The 26964-nt window shown below is 47.0% G+C and overlaps 8 protein-coding genes across 8 annotated transcripts; 3 read left to right on the top strand and 5 right to left on the bottom strand.

Annotated features, from left to right (window-relative positions):
* Positions 1–5917: 5917 nt before the first annotated feature.
* J4E79_010748 (uncharacterized protein) lies at positions 5918–6708 on the bottom strand (the record flags this gene model as incomplete). Its single annotated transcript, XM_049359581.1, has 2 exons — positions 5918–6272; positions 6326–6708. The coding sequence occupies 2 exons, from the start codon at positions 6706–6708 to the stop codon at positions 5918–5920; spliced, it is 738 nt and encodes a 245-aa protein (XP_049205883.1).
* A 1283-nt stretch (positions 6709–7991) lies between these two features.
* J4E79_010747 (uncharacterized protein) lies at positions 7992–8913 on the bottom strand (the record flags this gene model as incomplete). The annotated part of the gene is made up of 2 exons (XM_049359580.1): positions 7992–8666; positions 8734–8913. 2 exons carry the CDS (start codon positions 8911–8913, stop codon positions 7992–7994), a joined length of 855 nt encoding a protein of 284 aa, XP_049205882.1.
* Positions 8914–9202: 289 nt separating this feature from the next.
* Positions 9203–10145, bottom strand: J4E79_010746 (uncharacterized protein; the record flags this gene model as incomplete). Its single annotated transcript, XM_049359579.1, has 3 exons — positions 9203–9667; positions 9794–10050; positions 10106–10145. The coding sequence occupies 3 exons, from the start codon at positions 10143–10145 to the stop codon at positions 9203–9205; spliced, it is 762 nt and encodes a 253-aa protein (XP_049205881.1).
* Positions 10146–10552: 407 nt separating this feature from the next.
* J4E79_010745 (uncharacterized protein) lies at positions 10553–12018 on the top strand (the record flags this gene model as incomplete). The annotated part of the gene is made up of 2 exons (XM_049359578.1): positions 10553–10650; positions 10767–12018. 2 exons carry the CDS (start codon positions 10553–10555, stop codon positions 12016–12018), a joined length of 1350 nt encoding a protein of 449 aa, XP_049205880.1.
* Positions 12019–12439: 421 nt separating this feature from the next.
* J4E79_010744 (uncharacterized protein) lies at positions 12440–14107 on the bottom strand (the record flags this gene model as incomplete). The annotated part of the gene is made up of 2 exons (XM_049359577.1): positions 12440–14029; positions 14084–14107. 2 exons carry the CDS (start codon positions 14105–14107, stop codon positions 12440–12442), a joined length of 1614 nt encoding a protein of 537 aa, XP_049205879.1.
* Positions 14108–14439: 332 nt separating this feature from the next.
* On the bottom strand, positions 14440–15444 carry J4E79_010743 (uncharacterized protein; the record flags this gene model as incomplete). Its single annotated transcript, XM_049359576.1, has 1 exon — positions 14440–15444. One exon carries the CDS (start codon positions 15442–15444, stop codon positions 14440–14442), a length of 1005 nt encoding a protein of 334 aa, XP_049205878.1.
* A 1026-nt stretch (positions 15445–16470) lies between these two features.
* On the top strand, positions 16471–18586 carry J4E79_010742 (uncharacterized protein; the record flags this gene model as incomplete). Its single annotated transcript, XM_049359575.1, has 4 exons — positions 16471–16689; positions 16774–17038; positions 17085–17396; positions 17445–18586. The coding sequence occupies 4 exons, from the start codon at positions 16471–16473 to the stop codon at positions 18584–18586; spliced, it is 1938 nt and encodes a 645-aa protein (XP_049205877.1).
* A 2854-nt stretch (positions 18587–21440) lies between these two features.
* On the top strand, positions 21441–24383 carry J4E79_010741 (uncharacterized protein; the record flags this gene model as incomplete). Its single annotated transcript, XM_049359574.1, has 4 exons — positions 21441–21633; positions 21682–21934; positions 21981–22668; positions 22716–24383. Coding segments are annotated over 4 exons (2802 nt in total), but the record flags the coding sequence as incomplete, so codon positions are not given.
* Between the last annotated feature and the right edge of the window lie 2581 nt (positions 24384–26964).

Genomic DNA, 26964 nt, shown 5'->3' with positions numbered 1-26964 from the left:
TTTAAAATCTTTTTACTAACTTTTAATAGAACTACTTAGAGAGAATAGTATAGACTTAGAGTATCTCTTTCTTATTAAAGAGTGTAAAAAGAATACTTCTCTTTCGTCTACTATAGAGTATCTAAATACTTATATTACTAAGATTAGTATTGTATTTAAAGACTTTAGTAAGTATATTTTATTATCTTTTTTATTCTTATTTTACTTTATATTTACTTTATATTAAAACTTTAAACTAACTTTTATATAGATCTTATTAAAAGCTTTATATCTAAGTTTATACTTAAGTCTAAAGATATTAACGCTATTAAAGACAAGCTTAAAGATAAAGATAAATTTCTTAATCTTAAAGCTTACTTTTTTAGCGAAGAGATCTATTACTTAGGTAGACTTAATATATATAATAAATCTTACTTTTCTAAAGAAGAGATAGATACTATTAGTTTAATAGCTTCTACTAGAGATATTACTCTAGAGCTAGAAAGATCTTCTCTAGAAGCTTTAGAGTTTTTAGAGTCTTTAGCTATAAAAAACTCTAGTAATAGCTTAGAAACTATAGTTTAAACTTAGTTTCTAGCTATTAGAGCTTAGAATTCAACTTCTAAGTTCTATTAGATCTCTACACTTAACTCTAGAGATAATTAGTTTTCTTTTAGTCTTAGGTTTTTAGTTTTCTTTTTATCTTAGATTTTTAGTTTTCTTTTAGTCTTAGGTTTTTAGTTTTCTTTTTGTCTTAGATTTTTAGTTTTCTTTTAGACTTAGGTTTTTAGTTTTCTTTTTATTTTAGATTCTTAGTTATCTTTTAGACTTTAGTTTTTAGTTTTTAGTTTTTAGTTTTTAGTTCTTAATAATCTTAAACTATAAAGTTACTATCTATTTATATTCTTAAGCTATTAAGTTATTTATCTCTTCTAAAGTTTATAAAATATTATAATTTTAAGTTATATTATTTTATTACTATTTATATACTCTACTATCTAACTCTTTTACTAAGTAGCTATTTTATTAGCTACTTATTTTTATATACTATCTACTATATAACTATTCTAATATTAATTTATCTTACTATCTAACTATACTACTAATTAACTATACTACTAACTATTTAACTCTATTACTAGCTAAGTATTCTTTAAGCTAGCTTTTCTATAAGCTATATACTTTATTTACTTACTATACTACTAGCTACTTATAATAGTTTAGTTCGCTATATAACTTTTATACTAGTTAACTAGATTTCTTTTTAACTCTAACTATATTATACTATAACTTATTATTATTACTTTTCTTTTAATTATTTTAATACTTAACTTTAGAATATTAAATTAAGTTAACTATATAGCTATCTAACTATTAATTTTTCTTACTACCTTAATTTATAATTTATTAACTAGCTAACTACTTAGCTTATACTCTATCTAATAATATAACTTATTTTAATATATTAATCTATTAATAATTAGTGTTTCTACTTTTTAACTACTTAGCTATTTAACTTTTTAACCTTTTAACTATTTATATATATAATATCTTTAGTATTTAACTTATTAACTATTAATTTATATAACTATACTACTACTTTATTATTATAATTCTTAACTACTAAACTTTAAGTCTTTCTATTTCTAAACTATCTATCTTTTATATCTTAAAACTCTATAGCTTAATAATTTATTTTCTTTTAAATTTATTAAAGTTTTAGCTATTAAGCTATATAATTATATAGATATAAAGTAAATATCTTTCTAGTTATTAAATAGTAAACTTTTTATAACTTTAATCTTTCTTTTATATAATAGTAGTTAAGATAATACTTAGAAAGTAGTAGTATAAATACTACTAGTAGATATAATATAAGTAATACGTATTTAGTATATATTTTATTAGATTCTACTATACTTAAACAAAACTATAGACCTATATAGTCTAGTAGTAATTTTCTTCTAAACTATATATTAGTATAACTAAAGAGCGTAAGTTTAATTCTTAGTAGTAACTAATATATTTATAGTAAATCTTTATAGTAAATCTTTATAATATAGCTTTAATAGAATAGTTTAGTAGTTTAGCTTAGTAGTTTAGTTTAGTAGTTTAGCTTAGTAGTTTAGTTTAGTAGTTTAGCTTAGTAGTTTAGTTTAGTAGTATAGTTTAGTAGTATATCTTAGTAGTATATCTTAGTAGTTTAGCTTAGTAGTATAGTTCTATACTAAAGCTTTTTAAAATAGCTATATACTACTTTATAAGTTAAAGATAAGCTTATTTTTTTTAAAATATCTATTATATTTATATTTTTATTTTTATTTATTAGTTTAGTAGATAAAGTATAGCTTTAAATAAAATAATAAAATAAAATATAAAATAACTTTTTAATTAAAAAAAATAAAGTTATAAAGTTTAGTATAAAGTAGTATAACTTAGTATAAAGTAGTATAAAATAGTAAAGTTTAGTATAAAATAGTAAAAAGTAGTAAAGTATAGTATAAAGTAGTAAAGCTTAGTATAAAGTAGTAAAGCTTAGTATAAAGTAGTATAACTTAGTAAAAAGTAGTATAACTTAGTATAAAGTAGTATAACTTAGTAAAAAGTAGTAAAACTTAGTAAAAAATAGTAAAGTTTAGTATAGCTTAGTAAAACTTAGTAAAAAGTAGTAAAGTTTAGTATAAAGTAGTATAACTTAGTAAAAAGTAGTAAAGTTTAGTATAAAGTAGTATAACTTAGTAATATATAGTATAACTTAGTTTAATATTATAAAGTATATATACTAAACTTTACTAAATTATACTAAGTTATACTAAACTTTACTACTTTTTACTAAACTATACTAAGTTATACTAAACTTTACTACTTTTTACTAAACTATACTAAGTTATATTAAACTTTACTACTTTTTACTAAACTATACTAAGTTATACTAAACTTTACTACTTTTTACTAGATTATACTAAGTTATACTAAACTTTACTACTTTTTACTAAACTATACTAAGTTATACTAAACTTTACTACTTTTTACTAAACTATACTAAGTTATACTAAACTTTACTACTTTTTACTAGATTATACTAAGTTATACTAAACTTTACTACTTTTTACTAGATTATACTACTTTTTACTAAATTATACTACTTTTTACTAAATTATACTAAGTTATACTAAACTTTACTATTTTTTACTAAGTTATACTACTTTATAGTAAATTTTACTAAATTTTATTTTTTATACTATATTTTACTACTTTATATAGTATTATTTTATATATTATACTATTTTATAATTTAATTAAATTAAACTACTAAGTAACTATTAATATAGTTAAGATTATATATAATCTTATTATTATATATATATTTAGTTATTATACTTAAAGTATTAACTAATATAATTATAACTATAAGTAAGTAGAATTTTATTTTACTATAGTTTTATTTTTTATATAGTAATATTTATTACTATTAATACTTATTTAGTTTACTAAGTATTATAATTACTTAAGTTTAATATAATAGTATACTTAAAAGCTATATAAACTTTTAATATTATTAGTACTATAGTAAAGAGACTAGTAGTATCTCTATTAGAATAAATACTTAATATAGTTAATTATACTATATATATATATATATAGTTATTATTCTTATCTAAATACTATCTAGACCTAGCTTTACTTAGTATACTAACTCTTAAGTTTAATAGCTATTTAGCTCTCTATTATATTACTAGTTTTACTACTATATTACTATAATACTATTACTATATTAGATAGTATAAAGAAAACTATACTTACTTTTATCTTTACTTTATTATATATTAAATCTATTATATTTAGCTAAAATAATATATTTATAGCTTTAGTATTAATTTAAAATACTAATATATTATATATAATAATATTAAAATAACTACTTTTCTTTTATATATACTTATTCTTATATATATTTTTTTCTTTCTTTTTATCTAAATTTACTAATTAGTAATTACTAAGTAATACTAATTAGTAATTACTAATTTTTTTTTTTTAGTAATTACTAATTAGTAATTACTAATTAGTAATTACTAGGTACTAAGCCTATTTAAGAATTACTAATTAGTAACTTAGTAATTACTAAGTAATTACTTAGTAAACGCCCATCCATGGTCGGGGAAGGAGCAGAACTGGCGTCTAGGGCCCACTGTGGGCATCATCGCATTGCTAGCTGCAGCGCAAGCCCTTGGACTACCGCTTGCTCTTCACATCACCTTGACCGCGATTCCGACCGCAATCGCATTAGCAATTGCCTTTTCAAAGCATCGCCGACACTACGCAGAGAGGACGTCAGAAGTTTCTGCTTCATCTACGCCATGCGCCTTTTGTCCGGGCATTTGCTGACTCGTCTTGTGTCTCCAAGCGAACCTGACATCTCTGATCTTTTCCAGAAGGTACCTCTTCCTTTCGGCGGTTTCAAAATAGTGCCGAAGCCATGTGCGGACCCGCCCGTTAGGGCCGGCGATCAGCCTGGCACTTAGACTGGCGCAAGCCCACGCTGGGCTGCTTCCACCTCCAGACGGTGTACCATTTTCGATATAGTAGCTGAATACATCCTTCTAGACTGACCGGAAAGTGGCGCTCTTCCCCATATCCTTCGAGAGTTACTAGCCACGTTCAACACCAAGATGCGACCTTCAGGTTTCGCTGACCTTGATGCGTCTTCGCAGATGCGACAGCACACAGCGCTGATCAAACCTCACCGATCGTACAGGGCGCTACCGCTTTCAGTCATCTACAACCGCTCCTGCTCACACCCTCGAATTCATAGTACGAGGTAAGGCCGACGTCGACAACGCAGAACCAAAACGAAGCAGCCAATCCAAGAGCATCGGGTACTGGTAGCCCAGATAGGCTTTGCACCCGTCAGTACCGTGGTAAGCGTGATCGCACTCACTCTGGTACACGCATCTGATAAAGATGCACAACCGAGGTGCCTGACAATCAGATGAAAGATGCAGACCCCTTAGTGCGAATCAGGCTCCGACACGTAAGGGTGGCGGATATACGGCTGACGGGGAAGTGAGAACGCTTCCCCTCCACGCGCAAAAGCACCAGAGAAGGCCCGAGATGATTGTTCATCTGACCAGATTTCTGAGCCCACAACCAGGATAAAAGGAAGTGCCCTGCCTCCGCGGAGTGAACGAGATGGAATCAGGGAAGTTGTCGCCGTCAGCAAAAAAGAAAGAGTTGTTCGACTTCCGCGGCACAAGTGTCGAGATGAGATATTTGTAACGAAATTCGAAGGCAGTCATAGAGACACCGCAGCAGCAATGCACCACGGATGTCGAAGATCTGCCTGGTACGCTCGTCAACATTTTCGATGGCATGCTGTGGAGGCAGAAGGATTAGAAGAAATACCTGAAATGCGGCCATCAATCGCAAGAGTTACTCAGCAGCGGCGTGATTGCATTCCAACACCGGGATATTCATTACAGTAATACAGACGCTGGTTTCATTGCACCCTTAGCATTCGACACATTCGATGCGATAAAATGCGTTTTGCGACGCTTCATCTACCAGCGCACCAAGCAACCACACGGCCATCATAGGCATCGAAGTGTAACAACGAAAGTCACATATGCAAACAACTTTTCAACGATCAGCCATCCCGTACAATTGATGAAGCGTCTGCGCAAGTGTCTATGACATTGGATCTTTTCGAACGAAGTGATGATATCGCAAACAACGTGACGACAAGAACCAACTACGCGGCACGACACGATGCAGAACAAACAGACACAAGTATTTCCAGACGTGATGCAGAGATGCATTCATGACGACAGCTATATACGACTGCAAATATATACAAAGAAGCGTTTTGTAACCCATCTCAGGGTACTGTAGTACTCATCCCTGGGTTCCCATCTCAGAGTCCCCAGCCACCTTCACCCATCTAACAAGTAAACTTCTTAGGACCAGGAACAGTGTAAGTAGCCGCCTTGTAAGCATCATAAGTGATACCGGCATCGCTACCCTTGTACGCACCAGGGAACCCAACAAGGCCACTCGGCTTCGTGGATCCACCTCCGGTAACCTTGAGCTGATGGCACCCAGGATAGAATTGCGCACCAGGGTACTGGTACGCAGCGTGCAGAGCAACGATTTCATGGCGCACGAGGTAGTAGCCTGGGGCGATGCACTTGGGGATGGTGTATGTGACGGAGCCGCCGGGGACTTGGAGGGCGTCGGAGCCCCAGACGTCGGAGGTGCCTTGGCGGCCGTCTTCTTGGACTTTGAACCAGACTGCACTGGTGGGGTGTTAGTATTGTACAATGGTGAAAAATGTAGTTGGATGACTTACGCTGACTCAGGCATCCAGTCGTTGCACCCAGTATCGGGACACTTGGCCATGTATGTGATGGTAGGACCCATGTGGCTCTCGGGCCAGAGCGTCCAGTAGAGCTCGACGTCTGAACCTGCTGCGGCTTCGGCGTGGAGGGCAGCGGGCTTGGAGCCGTTGATACCGCCGGCTGCGTAACCACCACATTGGATGTCAGAGATGGCTACGTCCTCGACGGGGCCGTTGCCTTGGATCGGGCGCGAGATGCGCTTCACGTCCGTCATGTAGGGGTCCTGGTAGGGTTGGTAGAAGATGTATTCTTTGCCGCCGATGGTGGCGTTGTTGACGTAGCCGTGGGCTGCGACGGCGGTCGCGAAGGCGAGGGCGGAGGCGATGTACTTCATTTTGAAGAAGATGGTAGAGTCGATTCGGACTGAAATTCGGGGGTATCAAAGAAACGAAGATTGGAGGTGTTTGCGTGCTGTAAAGATACGATCCTGCGTATCGAGCGTGCTGATAATCCGAAGATGAATTGAAAGAAGATGAACGACTTATAAGTTTCAAAAAGACACAAAAAAACGAGTGAATAGACGACGATGGAGTTAGACAGACGACCGGTACCGAGTGACCTAGATGCCGAAAACATAGATTGACTGAGGCGGCATGTCTTATAGTAAGTAGTCTCCGGCTGGTAATTACTCCACGACACAGGAGCGCAGTTGCGTCACCATGGGATTCCGATCCAAGGCACCACCAGCACCAAGCATCGAGATGGATTGTTTGAAACTTGCACTGGCTTGCCATGGCGATGGCCACATGCTGGAGGGCGATCATGAAAGGAGGGTGCGTAGATTAATCAAGGCGCGCTAGCGAGGCTCTGGCCGGCTCCACTGTTTCCCCTATGAGGCTGTGAGGCGTGGCTGGATCAGGCTGGAAGGAGCCGTTGGGCCCGTTGAGGGAACTGAGAGGAGGTAAGCGAAATGAGTTGATGGTGGATTCTCTTGTCAGACGTCATTTTTCTATTGGAATGCCATCATATGTTGTTCAAGAGGGTGAACAGTCTCCTTCTGTGTTGGTGATGCGGCGTCACAGGGCACGGGTTCGTCCGCGTTGGAAAAGTTAAAAAGCGTCTCGACCTTTTTTTTTGTGAAACATGACGCACAGAACATGTTCAATAATCAACCTTCCCTTACGATTCACGCAATTGGTGGACACCAACTCAATCTTCTTGGTGGTTGTCTCAGGTTCGATATTAACACCTGGTTTTCTGCGGATGTTCGTTTACCCAAGTGCCGTACCAGGGAAAGACCCATCCTGCACCTCGGAGAAATTAATATAGTCGTTATATAGAGGAAAGCCGGGTTGCCGGTCGACGTGGTGTCACGATGCACACTTTACATGGCATTGTCGAACGACGTTTAGATTGCTGGTGCTGCGGGACTGTTGCGATGCGGCCCGCGGGATTGGGGAGGGTTTGGTGATGGCGCCGTGGTTAGATTGCGATGGCCGGTCAAGGGCTTGGCTTTGGCTGGACCGTGGGGATGGTAATCCTGCGAAGGTCACGGGTTTGTTTGCTTGTTTGGATTTGTATCAGATGGTTATTGTTGCGTCGAGTGTCTAGGTGGTGCTGTGGCTACTCTACTCTACCTAGATACTCTGGAAGCGCATGTCCGCATACCTCTACCATCTACCTAGTCCTTCCCATGACATTGTGGCCCAACGTGATACTCACCTCTCCCTTGATCAACATCCACCTCGCAAAGTCCTGTGCGAAATGCGCATACTTCCAGCACAACTTCGCAAGCTCTTTCTTCACAACGTCCTCACCTGTGTCCCCATGATTAATCTCAACCTCCTCTTCGCCTTGTTCCTGGACTCCATTCTGACCAGGAGCCGGCGTTGCGTTCCATCGCTGCGCTCTCAACCAAATCCTAGCTGCAGTTTCGCATACCAAACCTCTTAGAGGCCAAAACTTGATCATGTCAGGTGTATCTTGACCCTCAAACGTCTCCCAAGTATCGTCGTCGTTCTCGTAGATCAAATTGACATACATGCGGAGCAGTCTCACAGCGTTCTTTGCCGTATTGTTGCCTGGCTGGTCCAACGATGTTAGAGCGTCATCAGCGCCTTGCTGGAACTGCCCAACAACGAGCTCAGCCAGGCCACTGACACCGCACACCTTCTGACGTGCCAGATCGTAAACGGCAGCGTGACGAGCGGCGAGCCTCCTGCTCTGTTGCATGCTAGACATCGGAGCCGAAGGGAGAAGAACCGGATCGTAGGTCTGGAGGTAGAAGTAGCGTAGCATATCTTCTATGGCTTCGACGTTTTCATGAGAAATAGTGATGGTGGATCCAATGTCCTTGACAGGTTAGAAAGCAAGGATCTTACATGGACGGATACAGGAAGTGATGGTTAAGTTGACTTACTAGTTCCCTGGAGTTGAACTTCCCCTTGAAGGTCGCTGAGTTGTTGGAGAGAACATCTTTGTGAGCGCGGAAGCGGTATTTGGGATTGTCTGGGTGTCCGTACTCGATCTTGACATTGGGGGTCATATGGTCTTTAAGAGCATCAGTTAGCTCAACTTCTAGTGGAGATTCCATCTTCATGGTCGATACTGTTGAATGCTAGATGTTCAGTGTCGACATCTCACTGTCTATATACCACATTAGCAAATATCAAGTGCTTGCTCGATGATCCTCGTGCTGAAGACTGATGACCGAAAACCACAAGCAATGGTAGGCAATCAGAGAGTAAGTATTAACACAGCTGCATGAAGTACCCTGCAACCTAATCCGTGAACTCCAAGTTTTATGGCCGTAGACACGCTCATTCGTATGCCAAACCATTGCCCTGAGCTCCAAAAAAGATAGCCATCTACCCATGTCGTCGTTCCGTCTAGTATCCAGTCGCACCCGGTGCCTTCTCGTCCTTCTTCAGGCTGAGCAGCAGTTCCCTGAAGCGGGCCTTCTCGCTACCTGACGCGCCGCCCTTGGTGCCTTTTCCACTCAGATCGACCAGCTTGGCGATGCGCTCCCAGCTCGTACCGCCCGCAGTGGTGTCATCGCGGTTCGCAAGGAACTCCTCGGCCTCCTTCCGTGTCTTAGCAATCTCCTTGTCCTTCTTGTTGTTGTAGTTCTCGTAGAAGTCGTCAATGTTTTGCTGCGCCTCCTGGATGGTTTTCTGTTTGCGGTCGTGGGATACCTCGTCGCGGTGCTGGATCTGGAGGTCGCGGCGCTCGCGCCATTCGCGGATGACGTCGGGTTCGGGCGAGTCTGAGCGCTGTGGGGTGAAGGATGGGGCTGGTTGGCCGGGGAGGAAGGGCAGGCCTGAGCCTGTGATGGTGCCGCCAGGGGCCATGTGCTGCTGGAGTCAGTATACCGTCGTGACGTTGCTTATTCCATGCACAATTCAGGTCCCGACTGGCGCGTCACTTTTGAACATGCCAGATCGCAACCATGCCTTGGCTAAAGAGGCAGGCGTGCTTACGTCGTTGGTAGTGTCAATGGCGGGGAAGGAGCTCTCGAAGCCGCTCATCTCCTGGCCGCCGACGTTGGCCTGGCTGAAGTCTCCCCCAAGCAGGTCGTCGTCGCCGTCCTCGACCGTCGCTGCCCTGTCGTTTTCCGAAGCAAACTGGTCGGCATCGTCGCCAAGAAGCGCGCGTTCACGGTCGAGGAAGTTGCTGGCATCGTTGTCGCCGCCGCCAATGTCGAAGTCTGCCGCATCGCCGCGCGCTTCGGTCTGGCCTGCTTGGTTTAGTATGCGGTGCGGAGGTGCTTCGGGGACCATAGCTGAGCTCACCGGCGTCAATCTCGTCTAATGAGGGGAAGCGGTCTGCCATTGTGGGTATGGAGGGTGTGGGGGATGTAGTGGGAGGAGCGGAGATAAGTTTGGCGACAGCAGTTTGCGTACAAGTGTCTTGTTGTTGCGTCTTGGATAGTTACCGTCGGTGACGGCCAGCCAGGGAGCTGCTTGGCGCGGCGGAGCCACGTTTAGCCGCATACCACCTAGCGTCCCTAGCTCTCAAGTGCTCCCTCACCTTGAACTTCTCCATCCATTCCATCCCCAACACACGTCATCATCTGGACACTGTAGTCGCGAACACTTGCAGAGCGCATATCGCACGTTGAAGGTTACATCCCATCTGTTGCCCTCACGCGCACTCCCGCCGGGTGACTGTCTTCTGCTCGCGTGCGCATCATTCTTCAGTAGCTGTCGCATATATTCGTGAAGACCTCCAGGGCCATCATGGCTTTCACCGAGGACAGCCTCAAGGCCAAGCTCTCATCGCTCAATGAGACCCAAGAGGCCATCTCCACTGTCGGCCAATGGATCCTCTTCCACAGGTAAAGCATCTCATCTCTGCCAAGACCCCAGTTTGCTGCATGCATCACGCGTCGAATCCATGGATTGCGAGTTTTGTCATGCACTTTGGAACCATATACTAACGTCACGTGTACAGGCGACATGCCGAGCGCATCGCTCATGTATGGCTACAGCGCATGAAGGAGTCGCCCCCGAATAAGAAACTGGTGCTCATCTATCTCGCCAACGAAATCACACAAACCTCCAAGATGCGCAAGAAGGAGGAGTTTCTGCGCGCATACGAACCCATTCTCGCCGAAGCGACGACAGTAGCCTACAAGGGCTCCCCCCACGAGATACAGAACAAGATTCGGAGGGTCGTCGAGGTTTGGAGGCAGCGCAACATCTTCAACTTGGCTGTGCAGCAGGCGGTAGAGAGGTCAATAGACGAGGTCGATCGCTCTAAATCTACGCGCAAACCTGCCCTGGGTGGATCGCTCTTCGCGAGCTCGTCGGTCCCGCCTGAGCTCACACCCGTCGCGCCTCTCGCGACCGCCCTCCAGAAGGCCGATGCCGCGACAAAGCCCGCCGTCACCACCGCCAACCAAGACTACGAGAAGCTCGCCAATCCGAATGCCGCGATCCCATCCCCGCCAATGCACGCAGCAGGGCTCGCTGCACTCTGCAAGAAGCTTGCGCTGGCCGAAGGCGCTGTAGCCGAGAGCATCAAGGCGCGCAAGGCTCTCCTCACCGGTTTAGAGCACCTCCTCGAGGCGAACAGGAAGAAGCTCATCGACGAAGAGGCGCAGGAAGCAGACCTCAAGACGCGCAAAGACGCTATAGAAAGCCGAAAGCGCGCAGTCGAGGAAGCCATCCTCAAAGGCCTGTCAGCAGCAGAGCAGAACAGAATCTCTACCGCACCCCTCCCCGTCGCTACAACCTCCCCTGTCGCAGCGACCTTCTCAGGCGCGCAAGAAAGACCAGAAGTCGAGGAACTCACACCCCCACCCATGGAATCTTTCACACCCGTCGGCTCACCACACCTCGCACCCGCACCCGCGCCCCAGAACGACCCTGTGCCCACTATTCGCGACGACGAAATGCCGCAAGCCGCCGCCCATCCCGTCGTACCAGAGACCGCTCCTGCGCCCGCGCAGCACACTACACAGCCCGAATATGCGACCGCCATCGGCGAGCCGAACCAGCACATAGCTGCCGATCTGCTCAAGAGCCTGCAACATGCGCCACTGGGTGCTGCTGAAGGTGGTGTGTACGGACAACATCATGCGTATGAGAATGCGCATAAGAAGAGGAAGATGAGCAGAAATGCTGGCGAGGATGACTTTGCGGCTTTTGCTGGGGACAGGGATATGGCTGGCATTGACGACAACTTTGCTGAGCTGATCTGAGAATACTGGGACACCGGGGGTAGCTAAATTCGTGGTATATTCTTGAAGAAGACTGCTGGGGCAGGCAACGGATGGAATGGTAGTTTTAAAATGGATATGTTGTAGCGCGGGGGTGGCATTTAGTACTGCATGGTTTGCAATTTAGTCTGCACAGGGCGTCTAGGCTTCATGGGTCGATGTACGATATGGATGTGGTCTCGACATGGGCGCAGGTATATCAAGGGAGATGGTGGACTGGATCCAAGGCAAAGCTATAGCATCGAGTAGGGGACACAACTAAGATTTGATCAAACCAGTTATTTTCAGATACCATCATCAATCATAATGTACAATTACAGGACCCATCATCCCATACCATGCCATACCATTTCCATTCCCATAACTCATAATACCATGCCCATGACTCTCACCCATCCCCTCCCTAATCCACCTCCTCAATCCTACTAGTCCCCTGCTCCTGCTCCTGCTCCTGCTCCTGCGCCTGCGCCTGACCCGGCATCTTCCTATTCCTCTCAATCTCGCCCATAACGCGCTGCCCCTCCTCGGTCGTCGCATCAATAACGCCCTCCTCCAGACTCAACATGCCCCCTTGACCCAACTTCTCAACCACCTCCTCCGCCTCATCCACACTCATCTTCGCCAGCACCTTGTTCACCTCATCCAGCTTCCCACTCTCGAGCGCACGCTGCAGGCCCGGCGGGAAAGTATCAAAGATCTGTCGCGCCTGCTCTTCTGCTTCTTTCTCCGCTGGGTCCGTGGCGAGGGACTCTTTGGGGGGGACTGAGATGTTGATTTGCGTGCCGGGGTCTACGGCGTGGAGTTGGATTTGCTCGACGCCTGCGCCTTCGGAGGAAGGGTTCTCGGCGCGTTCTTTTAGGATTTCGGCGGCGCGTGTCTTGATGCGGGCGTAGGTTGAGTCGACGTCGTCGTTGAACATTTTGCCGGCTTGGTGGTCTTTTATTTGTATGCGTTTGAAGAAGAGCTCTACGCCTTGTCTGCCTCCCAGCTGCCTACAATATTGTAGCAACAAGCCTTGGTGCACGCATTGCCGTGCGTGCTTGGGCTTGCCGTCGAGTTCAGAGTTGAAGGCCTCGACGAGGAGGCCGTCTGTTTCTTTCTCGGCGAGGATCTCCGGGTGCGCCATGAGGAATTGGAGGCAGGCGTACCAGTCTCCGGCTTTTATTTTGGCGAATTGCTGGGCGAGGGGTGAGGCGGTGATGTCGTCTTCGTTGTCGGAGTCGGCGCCGGTGGGCTCGGCGACGCTGCCTTCTTCTATGTCGCCGTCTGCGCCGGAGGATTGGCCTGTGTCTGTTCGGGTGGCGGAGGGGCGGGACGGGTTGTTGAGGAGTTCGACGGCGGGCTCTTTCTTCGATGAGGATGATGAGGCGGCTTTCTTCTTCTCTTCTTCGGCTTTCTTGACGTTGGAGTAGCTGAAGCCTTCGTGGATGTCGTCGCTCGTGATGTGCTTCTTGTCTTCCTTTTCCAACTCGTCCAGCTTGGCTAGCAGTTGTTGCTGGAGGTCTTGTATGCGCGCCTTCTCCTTCTCTAGACCCTGGATGAATAGTGTGTATCGCGGCTCTTCGCTCTTCTGCTCGTCGATGTCCTTCTTCACTGCGTCTACTAAGCTTGCCATCATCTGCGGGTATGTGGGCTTGTCCTTGATGTGCTCGTGTACGCCCTCTGGTGGTGGCGGCGGCCTGTCCGAACCCCCGTCTTTGTCAATCTTCATGTCCATCATGCTCTCCATCATCGCCTGGAAGACGAGCTGGTCATCGTTCTGGCCATTTCCCTCTGCCTGTTTGTCCTTGTGCGACTTCAGCGCTGTGAGCAGGCGGTCGACGCGTTCGGTGAGGCCATCGTTGATGATGCGCTCGTACTTGAGCGTCTTTATTTGGTGGCGGCGGTGGTCGCGCTCCTGGTGGATCTGGGCTTGTTTGGCGCGAATGAAGGATTTCTTGTCGACATTGGGATGCACTTCGATGTCGCTGTCGTCCGAGAGCTCTAAGGCGTCCTGGAAGATTGTGAGAAGCTGCCTCTATTACAATGGTCGAAGCGCATGACTCACCCACTTGCTGTAGTTGATCACCATCGTGGCCGAGGTCTGAGTCGTGTGCTACGGCGAGTGTTTGTGTTGTGCTTCGAGGCTGCACCTTGTCCGTAGCACTGCGGGGCTCAAGTGGCATGTCGCGTTCGGACCAGCTCGTCATCGAGAAGGTTCGACCAACTTCACTTTCACTCCATCACTTTCGTCACGCGCGCTGCTATCACCGCGGCGCATTAGATGCATGAAATCTGAGAAAAACGTGTCGCATCACAAGAACAGTATCGCAAATTCGTATACATTTCAACAGTACATGTATTGCGTCATTACGCTAAGCGCCTACACACCTGTCTCCATCTCCACTGCAAGATAGCCAGATTTCACAAGATTTGGGCCCTCAGCCATTCATTGTCACTGCCGTCATCGTAGCCCTCGTAGTCCTCGTCTTCATATAGATACTCGGGCAAACCTTCTATGCGCGACGACTTCAGCGCTGCAACAATGAGATCCGTGCCGAAATCCGGGAACATTTGCGCAAGAGGCACAAGATGCTGACGATTGAAGTCCGGATGCGCGTTGACCCAGGCATTCATGGCCCCTTCCACAAGAAGATCCTGGACGCGATCGAGAGGGTGGTTTGAACTTTTACCTTCGGGTGAATGTGGGTTCGGTGGGTTGCATGTTGTCTCCCGCGCGAAGTTGTGCCGCTGAGATGTAGCGCTTACAGGAGCGTTCTCAGTAGGCATGTAGTTGGGGCACTCAGTTCCAGACGAGCCTGTCGAGGAAGTGCCTTCCGCGGTGTGATCAGCCTGGTTTAGGTCGTCACGCAGAGCTGGAAAGTAGCGTTCACTTTGCTCGTACACTGACCTCACCATGAACCGGAAGAACTCAGGTGCTGTCGTCTCATCTTCGTCACCGTAGGTCCGTCTTGGCTCAGTAAAGAGATCCACGAGCTGCTTGAGCTGGCGATAGGCTAGAGCTGTTAGACCTTCTACTTGATACTTATCGGCTACTGCGAAAACACGCAGACGATGCATGAACCGCTGTCGTAGCTCCGTCAACTCATCCGGAATGTCGACTGTTTCGAGATACTCCTCTTTGTACGCGTACTCGAAGAAAGCCTCTAGGCCTTCCGGATGGTCGCCTTTTAGTGTTATCACCTGATCATTGGCTTCCTTGAAGTTTTTGGATGCCTTCTTAAACCACTCACTCACTGAGCAAAAGACGAGACGATGACCGACGAACTCCTTCTCACCATGGTCGCCGTATTTGATGGTAATGTCAGCTAATAGCTGGTTCTTGTACCACCTGGCGTTGAGATGAGGCTGTTCTGGATCCGGACGGACGGCGACTGTCCCGCAAGTGGCACACCGTGGGTTGGCCATGACTGCGAAGTTGATCTAGCCGCTATATTGAGAACTATAACGGAGATTCGGGTTGAAGCGTGAAATAGCACAGGAGGTACCTTGCTTTGTAGTCGATGCAGTGCTGCTGTGTACTTTCACATAGCTGATCATTGTTTAGCCTCAACGATGTCTTTCCAGAACTGAGAAGGGGATGAAAGGCCATCTACTGGGCTCATCATTCAGCTGCGGGAATGATCTCGCTAAAAGACGAAGCCTGAGTCAGGGTTGGAGCTCGGGGATAAGTCGTGGAAGCGGCACACCGCGATCTCCGTAGTGTAGTTCAGAGCCATGCCATATGCTGATGTTATCGTATGGTGACAGAAAGCCAGCTCGGAAGAGATGGTCGAACACGAGATCCGTGATGGGAGTAATCTAAGAGAGGAAAGTTTTCTTGTCCTCCAGTGAGATACCACGACTTGTGATGTATCGCACGCATTTATCAGGTTGAGTAATCGTCGCGATCGAGAGGCTTGTCAAGAATATCAGGTACGAGCCGCATTTCAAACAGGATGGTGAAAGCGAGTTAGCGAATGATAACGTGGAGATACGGGAGGTGGCTGGGAAGAACCATCGGAGAGGTGCGATGCCACGCCCCGGTCCTCGGAACGCTAAAGTCGCGCTTGTCACCCAACAGGAAGGAGAAGGCCTCGATCAAGCCTTTTGGCATGGCTTGTCCACGAACATGCCGAAGCTTATCTTCTTCTCCAATGACCGTTACACGTGCGGAGTTACCGCTTCCGCCCCTAGGAGCATCTTTCTTTGCTGGCATGGGTAGGACAGCCGAAGCGGCGATGCACGTACGCGTACCGGCCATGAGGCTACATAAGAAGATGACGCCCTGAACGCTTATCCTCACGCGCTGTCATTCACCTGGTCCTCATCATGCGGTCTTTTGCCTTTGGCGCTTTCATCGCGACAGTAGCACCGGCGCTAGCCTGCGAAGGTCATAACAGCTGCTACGGACCGCTGAAAGATGATGTCGTGTTGACCAGAAATGTTCGTCGCATGCAGCCGGACGCGCAGAATGCGACCACAACACCGAAAGCGCCACTGGAATGGGGTCAAATCAACTTCCTGCATACTACGGATACCCATGGATGGCTGGAAGGTCACATCAAGGAACAGAACTATGGGGCCGATTGGGGTGATTACGCCAGCTTCACCAGGCACATGAAGCAGAAGGCTCGGAATCTGGGCGTCGATCTGCTTCTGGTAGACACAGGGGTTAGTGTCTGCCATCAAGCCCTGGGGACGAGTAGGGCTGCGCACGTGGTTAGAGAAGGTCGCGGATCGACTAACGTGCAATAGGATTTACATGACGGTGCTGGACTCAGCGATGCGACTACTCCCAATGGCAACGTATCGAACGTCATCTTCGAAAACGTCGATTACGACTTGTTGACTATTGGGAACCACGAGCTCTATGTTACCGAAATTGCCTACGAGACCTTCAACAACTTCTCCAAGGTTTATGGCGATAAGTATCTCACTAGCAATGTGCAGATCAAGAACCCCGCTACTGGCCAGTTTGAGTACATTGGGTCTCGTTACCGCTACTTAACCACAGAGCAGGGTAAGTCGGCCATGCGTAACATTTCATCAAATACTGACCGACCCAGGGCTGCGCATCATGGCTTTTGGCGTCCTCTTCGACTTCACCGGCAACAGCAACGTCTCCAAGGTCATCAAAGCAGCGGACATGGTGAAGCAGCAGTGGTTCCAACAAGCTGTCAACTATACCGAGCCAATCGATTTGTTCGTAATAACTGGACACAACCCCGTGCGAACCAGCGTTTCTAGCAGTACAATGGGCACTGTCTTTAAGGCCATCCGCAGCATGAAACCTGACGTACCCATTCAAGCTTTTGGTGGACATACCCACATCCGAGACTTTGCCGTATACGACGACAAAGCTACAGGAATTGAGTCTGGTACGTACTTCGGACGTGCTTTGGAAGGAGTGGCTAACATAGTCTCAGGACGTTACTGCGAGACATTAGGCTGGGTCGCCATGTCTGGCATCGAATCGAAGACTTGCAAGGCGCAGCATAACCCCAAAGGTGTGCCGAATCCGACACGCAGCGCGGTAGTACCGGCAAGCAGCGGAACTGCATCTGCTAGTGCTCATCTGCCTACGTCTACTTCCAACTCCACTCTCCGCTACGCCCGAAGATACCTTGATTGGAACCGTAACACGTTTGCCTACCATGCCAAGGGAAGCCAACGCTACACCGCGTTCGACACATCTGCCGGCGTCAGCGTTACTAATGAGATTACGTCGGAACGAGCCAAGCTTAACTTGACTGATTTGTACGGTTGCGCGCCAGCGACATACTGTCAGTACTGCAAGCCATTCCTAGCCGAAGGCAACATCTTCGGACTCCTTCAAACCGCGTTAGCCACCGTCGTCGTCAATGAAACGCGCAAGGACATTCCCAGACTCATCATAATCAACACCGGATCCGTCCGCTTCGACCTCGCCAAAGGCCCCTTCACCTACGACGACTCCTTCATCGTCTCCCCATTCAAAGACGCCTTCCAGTTCATCCCCGACGTACCCTACGAGCAAGCCTCTCAAGTCCTCGGCATACTGAACGCCGGCCCCTTCCAGAAGAAGAAGCGCGACCTTGAGACTGCCGACTTCGGCTTCAGCCCCATCCTCGCAGACAGGGATACCTGCCTCGACCCACCACTCACCCACCACTACGAAGGAGTAACCCGCCGCTCAAAGCAAGGCGGCCGTCTCATCCGCCGTCAATCCACAGCCCCCAACCCAGGCTACACGACCAAAGACGACTTCGGCGCCGACGGAGACGACACCGTACACTCAGCCATCCCCAACTTCTCCCAGCCCAATGATCTCCAGGCGAACGCTTCCTTCCCGCTCGATGGATCGATGCCGAAGACTGTTGATCTTGTGTTCTTGGACTTTATTGCTAGCTACATCGTCGACGCTTTGAACCAGCCTGATGTTGGTGGTGACTTTTCGGTCAGTCAGGTGGAGTATTATATTGATGAGAGCTTTACGACTAATAGCTATTTGCCGGCGTATGCGAAGGTTGCTTGGCAGGAGAATGTACCGAATTGTCCGGTGGGTGAGGGGATTGGTGCGGCTTTGTGAGAGGGGTGTTGGGTTGGAGGAGACATATGGGCCGCAGTCTTCGTGGAGAGATATTCGCTTCTTATATATAACTATTGTCTAGTGATGTATTTACAAGAGCATTCATTGAGTCTGCACTCCCAATGGTAGGTACAAAAGGTACAAAAAGTTTTGCACGACCCGTGATGTCTGGGTAATCCATCGTTGTTCGGCTGCCTTACCTTTAATGAGTGCCATCTCCAATCCCAGTGTACCATTGTGTAGGGATTGGTTTTGTGTTGATGTCGCGAATGGCACGCCGCAGGGAGTTTGCGCGTCAAGTTGTCTCCGCGATAAAGCAAGTCAAACATCTTTTCTGAGAGAGAAGGTGACTGCAACACTTTTCGATGAGATTGCCAGATATGTTCCCACAGTTTGTCCTTGCGATCGAAGCGGTGAGGACAGCCGTCCACGAAGCAATCATGGAATTCATCGTGATAGAACTGCGCATGACAGATGAGTTCCGATCGTTCACCAATATCGGTGCGACATCCTCTTACGCTGCAGTGATACAACCCCTTCTCCGTGGCAAACCCTACAACCCCTCCCTGCTCTGGTGAATCTGATGGCTGCAAATGTAGGGACTTATCTACATACCGAGTCGTGTCGTCGATATTCTGTCCAAATCCTTGGCCTGCTTCATGGAGGTCAAGTCGCCACGTGTACCATGTCTCTCTTGAAGAACTGAAGTTGCAAAATACAATGCGATTCCACCAAGCCACTTCGACATGACGACCCAGCTCTGCCCGATCGCAAAGGATCTTGAGTGATTCTTGCATCAACTTTGCAAAATCAAGTAGACCAGTGCTTGATCGCTTCGTTCCCATCTTGGGCGCTAGTGGCGAGCAGGCATGGCAGATCATCTGGGTTAGGAGTTGCTTTGGATCGATCCGGTAGTTGATGGGTATCATACTACTATCGCTTGCCAGTCCATGGAGGGCGTACACTTTATCTCTGACGTCGGTCGAATGCTGTCTATGATACTGTTCGAGTAGTAATGTGAACGATTGAGGAACGCCGTTCCATTGCGCTTTCGCTCTGATAATGATCGCAGCTGAGCTCTCGAGGACAGCTGGTATGCCGACAATGTGAATAGATCGGCCTCTATCCGAGATAGCTTGGAAATCTTCCAATAGCTGCTGCAATTTGGCCCATTCTAAGCGATAGCCGCCGCATAAAACCTGCACGTGTTTCGCCAGTAAGACTTCTTGCACGATCCAGATTCTTCTCCAGTATCCCCTCTCAAACAGCTCTAGTACGGCTTTCGCTTTGCGTGCAGTCCAGAATCTTCTTAAGTCGACATCTTTGCGACTCCAAACTGCGCGCTTACTCAGGTATCGCATCGCGACATCGCTAGATGTGGAATGATCCGCTTCACCGAGCCAGACCCATACGGAACAAGCTTGCGTATAAATCTCCCTCATCATCTGTACTTGGTGATTCTGCTCGAAGACGTTCGCCTGATCGATACTAATGGCGTCGATCCAGAAGGAGACGTGGTGACGCTGCGTACGCATTTGGTGGAGGAAGTGCCACAGATTGCGACCGACTGGAAAAGACGAGCCATTGATCCGGATCTTGTCATATCGCTGTTGAGTGCCCCAAGCGTATGAAAGAGCGACGTAAGCTGGACACTCGTCCAGCGCATGGCTCTGCAGAATGCATTTGATGGGCCCTGACGCGTCGCCATGCTCCAGGGTTACCAGCCTGATGCTCTTTCTCCTGAGATTGAGCGGTACATCGACATACGGGCTTTCCGACGGCGGCATTCTATGGGCCTAGTGGAAACCACGAGAGGGTAATTGAGAGTATCGTGGACGGTGCTACACTTGTCAGCGTTCTCGAGGTGCAGCAAAGGCCAAGGCTGCCGCCTAAAGCCTGCGCCACCACCTGGGCACCTTTGGGGCTTTTTCGGGCTTATAGTACACATCATTTGCATCCTTCAGTGGATTCATCGTGCGCTTTTCATGAAGAAGAGTCAAATCCCACGTCGACGAGCTCCTTCGTGCTATGCACCTTACTTGTCTGAAAGCATCCAATACACCGTTCGGCATAACTTCACCTTTCTGAAGCCCTTACCAATACACCAAAGGCCCTTTTTACCTGCCGAAAGTTCCGAAAGTCCTGCAATTGAAGATAGCGATAGAAAAGCCTCAGGGGTTGTCGCAGCAAGAGATGAAAAGCAGAATAGTGCTGCGCTAGCGACACTAGGCTGCCCCACCCGCTTGGACAAGAACCTGAGGCAAACAGAACCCTTTCTCACACAATCCCCGTTTGAGAACCCACCCCCGTACCATTACTCCGCTGTCTTATGAGTTGACGGACCTATGACAGCTGTAGCGCATGCCATTCACGCCACGGTCGCGATAGACTAGACCACACGCGAAAACATGCGACGCGAACCACGGGCCGAGGATCTTGGGCCTTACCACGCGTGGTGCAGCCCTCGCTGCGCAAGACAACCTGTGCAGTGACAAAAATGCAGGTACCGTGCAGTGTATGATCTCCATAGCCTGTTGGCTTGGCTGTGCTGGGGTTTGCAATGAGTCGGGCTTTCTATTAGGCTTGGTTCTCGTCCGATCTTCGTAGGGGTAGGTATCTTCCGTTTCCTTCTCGGTGTGTGTGGATTCTCTTCGTGGGTGGGCTCTTTTCTATATATCTTTGTCGTCTACACTCGCTGGCGAGATTCCTTTTCGAAGTGAGGTATACGCTCTTTACATTCGCTCGTTTTCTTTACATTCTTTTAATAATCGGGTTGTCGTTCGTACGCTGCTTGGCCCTCACAAGAGCACGAACATTTTTTCAACTCATCTCTTTCGATTAATACGCGCACGACATGCAGTTTTCCAGCCTCCGCGGCGCATTTGCCGTTCTCTTAATCGCATACTTCAGCACGGAAGTTGCTGCGATCTCGGGTGGTGACCTTGAGACACATCGGCTGCTGCGAGCAGCTACAAAACGAACAGACTTGTATCGGAGGGGTGTGAGGATCACCAAGAGATTCGAGTCTGAGTTGGCCTACGTGGACAGTATGTTGAAGCAACTTTGAAGTCGTACCACTACTGACGATGCGCTAGATGAGAACGTCTGGAATGACAAGTCTACATTTGCTTCGCAGGTCAAAGTCGGCGGGCAGAGACCACTACTCAACTTGGAAGAGCATGAACATCACCTCAAAGATGTGCAATGTGGGGATGACACGATGAAGCTACACTTTGTGGATACTTCTTCAGCACGAGACGCCCGAGCGGCCTGTCATGACGCGGATGGTGGTTTGATCATCACGTCCCACGAGGGCTGTAATGATGAGGGTGAGCGATCGGTATATCGGTGAGCTTCTCACGGGCGTTTCGGTGATTTTATCTGACGATCACAGGGTCAATGACGTGTCGTTCGCTGAGGACGGTGAAGCCCTTGAGTTGTCCGTCTCAAAGACAACATGGCGAGCAGCATTTGATCATGTCGACATATCGTTCGGCCACACCACAGACGATCATATTTACCGACGCCACTCCGACTTCACCAGGATTCGTAACAAGCGACAGAACAAGGTCGACATACCGGCAGACACTCCCGACGATGTCAACACTGTCTCCTTTGACCTATCGTCGGAGCTTCTCGACACCACTTTCCCGGTCGAAGCTTTCCTATCGGGTATTGCTGGCCTTGTTGGAGCACCTGATGTACCGTTGCCGATCGAGATTGGGTGCAAGCGATGCGCGACAAGTGGGCAAATCGCCCTTTCACAGGGTGCCTTCAACATCGATCTTTCCCAAATCGACCTCATTCCGGACATCTTCGAAGGCGGTGACGACGGCAAGGAGATTTCGCACGTCATCAGTGGTGGTTTCGTAGAGCTTGTGGCGACTGGCGTTGGTGCAACACTGGACTTGTTCGCTAGACCGCCCAGCTCTGGGAAGTTCGAGGTCGCTTTGTTCCAACTTCCTATTGCTGGTTTTACAATTCCGGGGATTGGGAAGGCTGGAGCTATCTTTGAGCCCAGGCTCGCCTTTGACTTTAACATCAGCGGTACGCTTGAAGTCAACTACGGACTCCAGCTTACGGTACATATTCTCCCACATGGTTATTGTGGAGATACTAACGCTCTCAGGTTCCTGATGGTTCCAGTATCCGAGTGGAGCTTGCTGATCTTGCTAGCAGCCGCGTTACTGGCTTCCAGGAAACGAGTCTCACTCCGCTGCCCGTCAATGTTAACATCACTGACGCAGAGATCTTGCTTGGTCTCGCGTTCGTCCCTGCCATACCGATTGGTTTCGACTTTCTGGATCAGCTGAAGGCTGAAGTCACACCATCGTTGAACTTACCCCGTCTGGACGCGAAGCTGTCGAGCAACATTCCGGAGAACTGTGGTGCCGGCAACAGCAGCAATGCTACGGGACCGGGTGCGCCATTCGCCAACCAGACAGCGGAATTCCCACCCGAACTTCTCAGCCTGGGCTCTCTTGCTTTGGTCGAAGCAAATGTTTCTCTTTCGATCGATATCGCTCTGGATGTTTCGATACCAATCCTTCCTCCACCTTTCAATGCAGTCGGTGTCCAGGAGAATATTTTCACAGCCGTCTTCCCTCTACTCTCCGGCTGCGCAGCACCTGAGAGTGCTTTCGATAACGTTACAGGCGTTATCGTGCCTCCGCCTCCGCCGATGATGGTTGAAGCTACATCCGCGCCTCCGAAACTGGAAGCCAACATGACCGCGGCGCCGAAGCTAGAAGCCAACATGACATCTTTGTTCAGCGCGACCGTATCTGGAACGCCAATTGCAGACACTACAGCGAAGACTACAGCGACTATTGCTAGTGAGATGGCCGCGGCTCCCACTTTGATGCCAAACGTCACCTTCATATTCGCCAGCGACGTGGTCCCGTCCTCCGCAGAGTCGATTGCTACTTCGATACCGATGAGTAGCGCCATGTCTACGACTTTGCTCTTGAACACTACTTCCCTTGCCATGAGTAGTATGGTGTCTACGACTGCTGTTTTGAGCAGTACCTCCGCTGTGGCAAGCAGCACCGCGTATGCGACGTCGCTGTTGAACACTACTTCGACCATGGCGAGCGAAGCAGTTTCTACGCCATGCACTAGTTCTCTGCTGAACTACACTTCGGCTCTAATGAGCTATGCTGTCTCCACGACTTCATCCGCTGCTACTACAACAGCCCCGGCTGTTGAGTACACCCCGTCAGCAACGTTGTTGCTCAACACTACAACAACCGCAGCCGACAGCACTTCGACTGTAGAGGTCACGAGCACTGCTTACGTTACTTCTAAGGTAACTGCGGAAATCACAGTGACTGCTTCCGCGAGCGCGTCGTCAGCTGCTGAGACTCTGAGCTCTGCACCTCTTACGTCAGAGGCTTTGACGAGCAACACGACATCTGTGGCTTCGAGCACAGCCAACCAATCTTCGGCTGTCGTCCCCGCTTCGTCGATGGAATCATCGATTGATTCCGCAACACAGGCTTCGTCTGCATCGCCATCTTCATCGTTCATTCCCACTTTCAACATATCGAGTTCAGCAAGCCCAGCCTCTTCGGCCTCGTCGAGCGCTTTCGAAACTTCTCTCGTAATTTCTTCTTCCGTCGCTTCGACAACACCAATCGCATCCGCACCGGCTGTCGCGACAGAGAACCTTCCGCCGCCGGCACCGGTAGTTACTATGGCGGCTGGCTTTCTGGTGCCGAGTAATGCCAGCGCTGCGCCCGTACAGCAGACGGCTCCTTTGGAGTTCACCGGTGCTGCGGCAAGGCATGCACCCGAGGTGAGGGGTATGTTGGGCTGGTTGGTGGGTGTAGTGGGCTTCTGTTTGATTGGATTGTTGTTGTAATCTTAGTTTTGTTCCGCTCATAAAGGTATACCCTTGTTCATCGCTTCAGTTTTATTCAGTATCTTGTTCCCCTGCTCCGTTTCACTTTACAGTCCCTCTACAAGAGTTGAGATAACCAGTGCACATGTCGCAGGTTTGTTGAGCACACTTTTTGCTTCAAACGCGATACGATCCCTTATCGAGCTCGGTCGCAGAGACCATAGTGACAGAAGGCTGACCGATTGGGAGACATTGGGCTGTTTGTAGACGCCTGTTGACGGCATGCATAGAGGGCCACGCTAGCCTGGGTTGGTGTCAGCGGTGCAGCCTCTCAGGCTGTGTATCTCCACGGTCCCAGGGGTGTCAACTGACGCTCTCCGGCCTGTTCATCTCCCATTACCATCTAATTCAGCAGCTGCAAAGCTCATCGGCAACACCTACGACAAACCTCCTCCGCAGTGATCATGTTCTCCCATTCGGATCTGCTGAGGCATAAGTGCGAACACTGCGTCAACAGACACGATTTCGAGTACCAGATGAATCATTCACCCGTCGGCGAGCGAAGTGAGCTATCTCAAGGTGACTGTTTATGGCACACATTGGCCAAAGCCTGTTTTGAATGGATTGATGTCAGGACGCAGGTACGGCCAGTATCTGTTGTACTTTATAGTACTGGAAGATTCACGGTGCATTACACGGAAAGGGTAAAGCAGATAAAAAGCTTATACTTTGAGTGCCTACTCAAAAGCTCAGGTATGTTGTCAATCTTACCCCTTGCGTTGGTTCGTGCTTTGGCTCAATCAGATTCCACAAGAACCTGACGATGTCACAGACAGCCCCCCCACAATCACAAGGCTTGATGGGAAAGAAAATTTTGTTATTCTTCCGGGAGGAACTTCATCCAACACGACATATGACACCATCAGGGCTTGGATTGACAAGTGTTGCTCGAGCCATTTAAAGTGCCGGAGTGACACTACACTACGCATGGACAAGCTCAAAGGCATCAGATTTCTGCGCATCGGCAATAGTTCCATCATTTTGACGGAAGATGTGGTACCAGACCGATATGCCTGCTTGAGCCACTGCTGGGGTAATGCTAAGAACCTCATAAGGACTACCACTCAAAACCGAAGCGAACATACCCAGACAGGTGTGGGGATTGAGAGCCTTCCAAAAACGTATCAAGATGCACTGGCAGTCTGCAAAGAGCTCGACATCCATTACATATGGATCGATAGCCTCTGCATCGTGCAAGACGATGATTGTGATTGGCGTGAGCAGGCTTCTCGTATGGCAGATATCTATATAATCGCATACGTGTCCATCGCGGCAGTAAGAGCGGAAGACGCTTCACAAGGACTCTTCAATTTTAACCCAGAGTCTCGAATTGGCTCCCATTTGCCGGACTATTCCTGGGCACACGTTCGAGAGCGATTTGATCTGTCGGCCCCGAATCCCAGCGAGCTAAACTGGCACAAACAGAAGAATGATGGGAAAGCTTTGTACAAGCGTGGATGGACATTTCAGGAACTCAGTCTATCCCGGCGGGTGCTTCATTTCGGCGCCCAGGAAGTCATGTGGGCATGTCGAGAAGCAACAGTCTGCGAGGGCGAGCCAGAGGAAAACTTCCGTTTACCAGATCGCGTCGCAGTCAACATGTCAGAATCTGGGAGCTCTTTACGAGTGCTATGGTACCGGATCGTACAAGGCTATTCCTGGCGGAATCTTACATTTGGAAAGGATAAATTCCCCGCAATTGCTGCATTTGCGAGTCAACTTCAAACCACGAACAACGGAGCCAGGTATGTAGCTGGCCTGTGGGAGAGCACTTTACTGTTTGATCTCCTGTGGTACTGCCCTAGAGATAGTCTCGATCTCGACACTCCTCACCCAGTTGGATCAGGGATCATACCAAGCTGGTCATGGGCGTCGGCTAAACGTCCTGTATATTGGTTAGAAGAGTCGGAGCTAGGCTCCTAGCAGTACATTCCTTGTACAGAAGTTATTAAAATCACCTATAACACGCGAGGACCTCTAATTCTTAGTAACATACTCTAAGAATTGCAATCTCTCTTATTTAATAAGAAGTACCTTTACGTATATAGTAGTTATATAATTTAAAAATTATAAGTAGCTTATTTTACTTTATATTATTATAGTACTATAAATAAAATAAAAAAACTAAACTTTAAAATTATATATACTAAAGTAAGTTAACTATAAAGAAATATAAAATATATACTTTAGTATTTTTATTACTTATATAACTTATATAACTATATTAATATTTTAAATTTTTATATTTTAAGCTACTTTTTAAAGCACTATAATAGCGTTTTATAAAGTACTAGTACTAACTTTTAGTATTTTTACTTTTTTTATTATACTTAGTACTTTAAAAAGTATTAAAAATTTAAGTTAAATATATAGTAAATTTAAAAACGCTAGTAGTATTAGTTAATATATATAGTAAATTTAAGAGAATCTTATTTACTATTATTAAGTAGAAATCTAAATTTTAAGTAGTAATACT

The sequence above is a fragment of the Alternaria viburni genome (genome assembly GCF_023758015.1).
Source record: "Alternaria viburni strain BMP 2772 chromosome Unknown scaffold_33, whole genome shotgun sequence".
In the NCBI taxonomy this organism is placed as follows: Eukaryota; Fungi; Ascomycota; class Dothideomycetes; order Pleosporales; family Pleosporaceae; genus Alternaria; species Alternaria viburni.
The sequence above is the reverse complement of the archived record's forward strand: the minus strand, read 5'-3'. Positions and strand labels throughout refer to the sequence as shown.